At 42.8% G+C, this 7,218-nt stretch overlaps 1 protein-coding gene across 1 annotated transcript; it reads left to right on the forward strand.

The window, feature by feature from the left end:
- The first annotated feature begins 3,125 nt into the window (after window positions 1–3,125).
- On the forward strand, window positions 3,126–6,533 carry LSM3 (LSM3 homolog, U6 small nuclear RNA and mRNA degradation associated). The gene is made up of 4 exons (XM_028719242.2): window positions 3,126–3,227; window positions 4,283–4,393; window positions 5,751–5,846; window positions 6,168–6,533. Exons 1-4 carry the CDS (start codon window positions 3,207–3,209, stop codon window positions 6,246–6,248), a joined length of 309 nt encoding a protein of 102 aa, XP_028575075.1. The 5' UTR covers window positions 3,126–3,206; the 3' UTR covers window positions 6,249–6,533.
- The last annotated feature ends 685 nt before the right edge of the window (window positions 6,534–7,218 follow it).

Here is a 7,218-nt window from a genome sequence, read left to right on the forward strand (position 1 = left end):
GTCCCTTCCGTGCCGGGTCTGAGCGGCGTGCAGCTTGCAGCCTTTCGGGAAAAAATGAAGATGCCGTTCAGGATTCAACAGCTTGGCCCTCCTCACAAGCGACAGGGCAACTGATAAGCATTGCAGTATACGGATTTTGGCAATGGGACTCTCGGGCGCTTTGAGATCACAGGGCAGCCCGCCACCTCTCAGAAATAGGAACATGGTTTGAAACTGGTGCCGCTTTATGGAGAAGTCCGTCCCCTGCACACACGCACCCAGTATAAAACCTGATACAATTTTAGTGGCCTTTTCCCAAATCAGGCCCAAAGTGCTCACGCTCCAAATCCATAGTAAGGTAAATGGCCAAAATCAACCTCCTTTTATGTGTGTTCTATTTTGTATTTTATGGGAACTTCTCCCAACTTGCAGTGCAATGCTATACATCAGGGAGTCTTGTGTCACCAAGGAGTCCAGCAGCACAATCCTAACCATGTCTACTCAGAAGTAAGCCCTACTGAATTCAATAGGACTTACTCTCCTTAGAAGGGTTTGGGACTGCATATGTATTATGCCTGGCAGAAGGCTCTTGTTTTTTTCTGCAACACAGATACTCCTCTGGAAAGTCTATACATTTTATACAGAAGTACCATAGGTCCCGGGACGCAGGTGGCGCTGTGGGTTAAACCACAGAGCCTAGGACTTGCTGATCAGAAGGTTGACAGTTCAGATCCCCGCGACAGGGTGAGCTCCCATCCGGTCCCTGCTCCTGCCAACCTAGCAGTTCGAAAGCATGGCAAAGTGCAAGTAGATAAATAGGTACCGCTCTGGCGGGAAGGTAAACGGCGTTTCCGTGTGCTGCTCTGGTTCGCCAGAAGTGGCTTAGTCATGCTGGCCACATGACCCAGAAGCTGTAAGCCAGCTCCCTCGGCCAATAAAGTGAGATGAGCGCCGCAACCCTAGAGTTGGTCACGACTAGACCTAATGGTCAGGGGTCCCTTTACCCTTTACCTTTACCATAAGTCCCACTGAGTTTGACAAGGTTTACTGCCAAGTGAGTGGTTTTAGGATTGCAGTGTTATGAATTTCAGGCTTGGGAGAAGAAATTTGGCATCAGCTTACTCCCTTTATTTTAGTTTGTGAAATACAACACAATCCTATACATGTCTACTCAGAAAGTGGGGGGGGGGGGGATTGTAGCCACCCAATCCTAAATTCACTTTCTAGGGAGCAAGCTGCACTGAGTTCCATTGGACTTATTTCTGAGTAAAGAAGCTGGAGATTGAATTGTAAGGTGAGCTTACAAAGATGAAGCTAATTCTGTCATGGCAACATCACTAGTTTTGTTTCCTCCAGTGCTTACAAGCTTTCAAGCCACACAGAGTGGTAGGCAACATGCAGACATGTGATGAGTGGCAGAGCAACTGTTTTGGATGTAGAAGATCTCAGGTAGGACTGGAAAAAACTGCTGGACAGCCATTGCTGGTGAATGTTGACAATGCCAAGCTAGATAATGGTCTCACTTGGTGCAATATAAGGCAGTTTCCTACATTCCTGTGACATGCTTGTGTTCTTCCTGGAAGATGGCATCTGTCATAAATCTGTTCAGGGCCTACAACACACTTTTATATTCATCACTAGACTGCAAGGATGACTAGTTTATGTGAATGGGCTGTCATATTTATAACACCCAGTGCTTCTTTTCAGGGGGTGCTCAAGGGTATGCAGTACCAGCACCTCTTTTTTGTTGTTAAAAAGTATGTAACAACTTCACAGTGAATACCAGCACCTATTTTTCTATGGGGGGGGGGGGAGCACTGATAACACCACATCACCTTGCTTCAAACTCAGAGCTGTTCACTGAAGCCAGATCACACATTCAGTTTATTCAAGCAAAACCAAAGAAGCAAAGCACCAAGACAGCTATACACACAGGACGCTGCCTGTACTACTGAGTCAGATTGCCAGTCCAGCTAGCTCTGACTGGCAGCCAGAGCTCTCCAGGGTTTCTCAGCTATAGAACCTAACAGCAGCCCTCCTGGATCAGGCCAGTGGCCAACCACGGTGGAAAACTCCCAAGTAGGACCTGAGCACAACATTCTGTTACTACCTTTTATATATGTTTGTGGGTAGGGGAGGGTTTTTGTTTGGTTTGTTCTTGTTCTCGTTAGGCATTTTGTGTTTTTATGTTTTTTTGTGCTGTGAACCACAGATCTTTGGATAATGGGTATACAAATTTAATAAATAACAACAACAATAACATGAAGCGCACTTTCCCCTCCCATGGTTCCCAGAAACTGGTATTTGGAAGCATTCCTGCCTCCAACTGCGGTGGCCTGCGTAGCCCTATCCTCTTCCGTGGATTTGTCTAACATGCTCTCCCTGGCACCTTTTGCATGCAAAGCTGTGCCCTGAGCTGCAGCTTTTCCTTTCGCCTTGAGTGTTTGAGAGAGATGATACACCCATTCTGCTTGCTGCTGCTGCTGCTGATCAGCGATGGCTCCCTCGCACCTGAGCGAACCTGACTAAATCAGCTCCATGTGAAGGCGAAGCAAATAACCACCGCGTCGCAATCAGGAAGCACGCGCTCCAGATGCGGCCAATCGCAGGGTTTCTCCGAGCTTTGCGGCAGAAGTGTGCACGCGCAGCTGTCGTCATCTGAGGGGGTGGGGAACATAAGGCTCTGGTAGAGATAGGAAAATAATAGAATGCATGAGATTATTAACGTCTTGGTAGTAGCTTTTATATATATAAAAGATGGCAGGCAAATACAGGCGTGTGTATGTATGTGTGCGTGCGTGTGTGTGTGTGTGTATATATATATATATATACACACACACACACACACATATATATATATACACACACACACACACACACACACACACACACACACACCTCTATTTGCCTGCCATCTTTTATATAATATATACACACCTCTATTTGCCTGCCATCTTTTGAATAGAGGGTGGGGGCTCGCTCGCCGTCCGACCACAGCTAAGCTAAAATCCTTACACTGCATTGTTCGCGCTTGTTTCTGAGGCAGGCATGGCGGGGGAGCAAATAAATAAATAAAATGGTGCTGAGTTGACCCGGAATCTGAAGTGCCGCATGTATGTCTACAGTAAGTCTATACTTGTCGCTTGTGCGTGAGCGCGCGCCTGCGTCAATTGCTGCGGGCGGGGCATAAAATCTCGCGAGAAGAGGCTGGAGTTGGCTTTGAAAAAATGGCGGACGAGGTGGACCAGGTGGGTGATGCTGCTGCCGGGGGAGGGTGGCCTTTGAGGGGTCGGCGGGACCCCGTGAGGTGTCGCCGTTGTGCTCTGAGGTGGTGGGTCTCTGGCCTGGCTTAGCCTGCCGAGGTGGGTCGCTAGTTGGACGCAGGTTTCTGCTCCCAGTAGCGAGGGCGACGTCCGGACTGTGCGTTTCATCTTCTCTTTTTTTGTTATTTCGCTTATTTCTGAGAGCGTAATAACGGTAAAGTTGACCTTTGCCCTCCTGTCCCTCCTGGGAAACCCAGGAGGGGGCGGGGTATAAATTATTACTATTACTACTATTATTATTATTATTTCTCTCTACTGCTGTGCCCGCCCCCTTACCACATAGTTGAACAAAAGTGAGAAACAACAAGAAGTCCCCAAAATATTACTTGTTTTTGTGGTTCTCTCCTGGTAGCTACAAAGTTGTGGTCTAAAGGGTCTCTGCTTTATTCTTCCTTCATTTCCCCTTCATGCTGTTTTCATTGGCACTGTCATGCATAGTTAAACTTTGCTGCTATCTTTGGATTATGTTTTTTTTTAAATGAAAAACACACCCACAAAACAAAACTTTATTATCAGATGTCAAGACACCAAGTGAGGACATTATGCACATTATTCTTGCTACCTAGTCCCAGAAAAGTGACTACGAACAATCTGTTATTGATTCCTTGTTATTGGAACAGTTTAAACTGGTGAGCCCGGGATATTAGAAAGGGTATCATAACTAGTTGACTGTTTCCTGATATCTCACAGATAGCCTTAAATTCTCCTAACTCTGCAGCAACTACTGTATAGCCTGAATAGCCTAGGAGGGATTTGCAATTCATTTGTCAGTCATTTTGAGGAGGTGCAAACAGGTAGCTTTTAATTCTCTCTGCTCTTATACTTGAGTTTAGACATTTCAGTAAGGTTGAATAATTGAAAAATAAACAATACGGAGCAAATATCTAATACTAATCTCAGTGGAGTTTTTCCTTGGAATAAATTGTATTCAACGTTTTATCAACTGTATTAAAAAAAACACAAACACTTTTCTCTTATAGCAACAAACCACAAATACTGTAGAAGAGCCCTTGGATCTCATCAGACTCAGTCTTGATGAACGAATTTATGTAAAAATGAGAAATGACCGAGAACTTCGAGGCAGATTACATGTAAGTAAAGCTATATAGAAATGAGGGGTGCTTGTTAACAGAACCATGAAAATGTGTTTTGGGAGATGTTAAGTTAGATACCTCAAAAACAAGTTAAAGTTCTCATAGAGTGAAAGCAGCCTTGGCTTTTGAAATACTTCTTGGGCAGCAACAGGAAACCCTGAGTTCTCCAGATATTGCTGCACTCTCAATTTTAACATGCACGTGCATGAAAGAAATCTGATTTTGATCTTGGCCAAAGAACAAACATTTCAGTTGCTGTGGTCTCAAATAACTCTTGGCTCCAAAATGTGTATTTGAAGCTAGGACACTAATGATGCATTTTCCAGCAGTTCTCTGTGAAGAGCAAGCATGACTGCCAGTGTTAGATTTTATGAGTGTTGTTGGGAATCTAGTTGATAATGGTATTCATTGAGCAAATTGTTGTGATTTACATCTAGTATATTTAGTTTAATGGTATTTTGTGCTGTCTTTTTCTCTACTCATTTTTGCCAACTTTTCTTGAGAATCTTTGGTATAGCAATCAAGTATTGTTTTATTAGTGACGCGGGTGGCACTGTAGATAAAACCTCAGCGCCTAGGGCTTGCCGATCGCATGGTCGGCGGTTTGAATCCCCGTTGTGGGGTGAGCTCCCGTCTTTCGGTCCCAGCTCCTGCCCACCTAGCAGTTTGAAAGCACCCTTAAGTGCAAGTAGATAAATAGGTACCGCTTTATAGCGGGAAGGAAAACGGCGTTTCCGTGTGCTGCGCTGGTGCTGGCTCGCCAGAGCAGCTTCGTCACGCTGGCCACGTGACTCGGAAGTGTCTCCGGACAGTGCTGGCCCCCGGCCTCTTAAGTGAGATGGGCGCACAACCCTAGAGTCGGACACGACTGGCCCATACAGGCAGGGGTACCTTTACCTTTACCTATTGTTTTATTACATACTTTATAGCCTACTTTTCTTGCTTCTTGCTTTCCCTTGTCTGTGGTCAGTGTTTATTTGAAGAGGCTACTGACTTAAATGGTATATTTATGAAACAATGTATAAGTAAATATAAGAATGGAGCAGTGCTGTTACAGTTGTATGAATAAATTCTTATAGTTTGGAAAGGATCTCATGATGAAGATGTTTGATCAAGCAATTCCATATTTGTTCAAATTGAAGCATATAGAAACAAATGCCTGTATCCAACAAAGTTACACTCAGAGTAAATGCATTGAAATTAATGGATTAAAATTAGTAACGTTCATTAATTTCTGAGTAGGTTTAACATTAGATATAATCCAAAATACTTGTAGCAGAAGTTACAGTGTTTAAGAAATATACTGCCACTAGCACAATAATTAAACTTATCTAAACTACTATCATTTCCACAGGCTTATGACCAGCACTTAAATATGATTTTGGGTGATGTTGAGGAGACTGTGACAACGATAGAAATTGATGAAGAAACCTATGAAGAGATTTATAAAGTAAGAACTTGTTAATACTTAAAGCTCCAAATGCTCTTTCAGATGTGCAGTGTTGTCTAGATGAATTTAAATATTTTTTGCTTACGAGATCAGTATACCAACTTGACTTATAACATTAAGTAAATTTTAACCAGAGTAAAATCTAAAGCATTTAGTAACCATAGTGATTACTTCATTGTAAAAGTAGGACACTTAAATATAGATTTATTTCCCCAAAATGTGATTCTTGTACCATATGAATTTATAATAATTATGGTAATCTTTGCAACTATTTTTACATTCTCACTGGATGTAGCCTGTACTGCTTTTTTTCATCCACAGTCTACCAAAAGGAATATTCCGATGCTGTTTGTCCGAGGAGATGGAGTTGTACTTGTAGCTCCTCCACTGAGGGTTGGCTGAAACCATGAAAAAAATGGTCATCGTTTAGAAAATGTTGGACCTCTGGACACTGTCTTCTGATACCCTTAAACATTAAGATTCTGCCCTTAATTCTGAAAGACCATCCAAACCTGATTGTTGTGAAGGCGTAAGATCATTTGGCATATAAGTTGATATAAGGGTTTTTTTCTGAAATAACTTAAGTGCAGGTGTCGTTATGTTTCAAATCAGTGGATATAACAATTTTAGTTGCGCTTGTGGCCGCTGATCTTTTTTAAGGAATAAATCTGTTTGGGTTTTTTTGTATGTATGTGTTTATAAGCACTTTTCCCATTTAACATGTGTCTCATTATTGCTGCATTATTTGCTTGGTTACCATTGACAGTATCTGGTACAAATGAGACAGGATTGCACTAAGTATTTTCTGTTTACACCATGCTATTCCAATGACTTGAGTCGCCTACATGCATGAAGTGTGTATGCTTCAATAATGGTAACCTTTTGAGGAAGAGTTCTAAGTTGCTGATTATAAACCTATGCAAATCTTAGTGGGGAAGTGGACCCCAGAGTCAAAGAAACTGTCATTGTCTCATCACCCACAGTTACATTAGCACTGTGTCCACATTTGGTCATTCATCTGTATACGAGTCCCTGTTTCCACATGTGCTTTGTGCACCTTCATCCACACATTAACACTTTCAATTTTATACTTCCAGAATCTTTCTCAATGTATCCCATCCACACTACTGGGGTGTGCTTGATGGGATATTTGTGCTAAGACTTCCTCCTTCACCATAAGTGCTGGAATCCTGAAGTCTGTTATGAGTTTGCACACAGGTATTTGTTTAGCTGTGTGTGTTCCTTTGTTTTATTTCTTTTTTAAATACAAGTTTTCTAATATACCAGACTTTCACAAAAAGGGTGGGTGGGTGGAGTGTGTTGCTCAAAACCAGGGGGCCTAAAGTCCGGTGTGGGTATGTGTGTAGGTATC

This window comes from Podarcis muralis, chromosome 2, assembly GCF_964188315.1.
Source record: "Podarcis muralis chromosome 2, rPodMur119.hap1.1, whole genome shotgun sequence".
Lineage (NCBI taxonomy): Eukaryota > Metazoa > Chordata > Lepidosauria > Squamata > Lacertidae > Podarcis > Podarcis muralis.

Bases quoted from the DNA above. Each gene is read 5' to 3' on its own strand.
- LSM3 (XM_028719242.2), top strand. From the start codon at position 3,207: ATGGCGGACGAGGTGGACCAG. The intron at 3,228-4,282 runs GTGGGTGATGCT...TTTCTCTTATAG, and splicing joins TGGCGGACGAGGTGGACCAG to CAACAAACCACAAATACTGT. The intron at 4,394-5,750 runs GTAAGTAAAGCT...TCATTTCCACAG, and splicing joins AACTTCGAGGCAGATTACAT to GCTTATGACCAGCACTTAAA.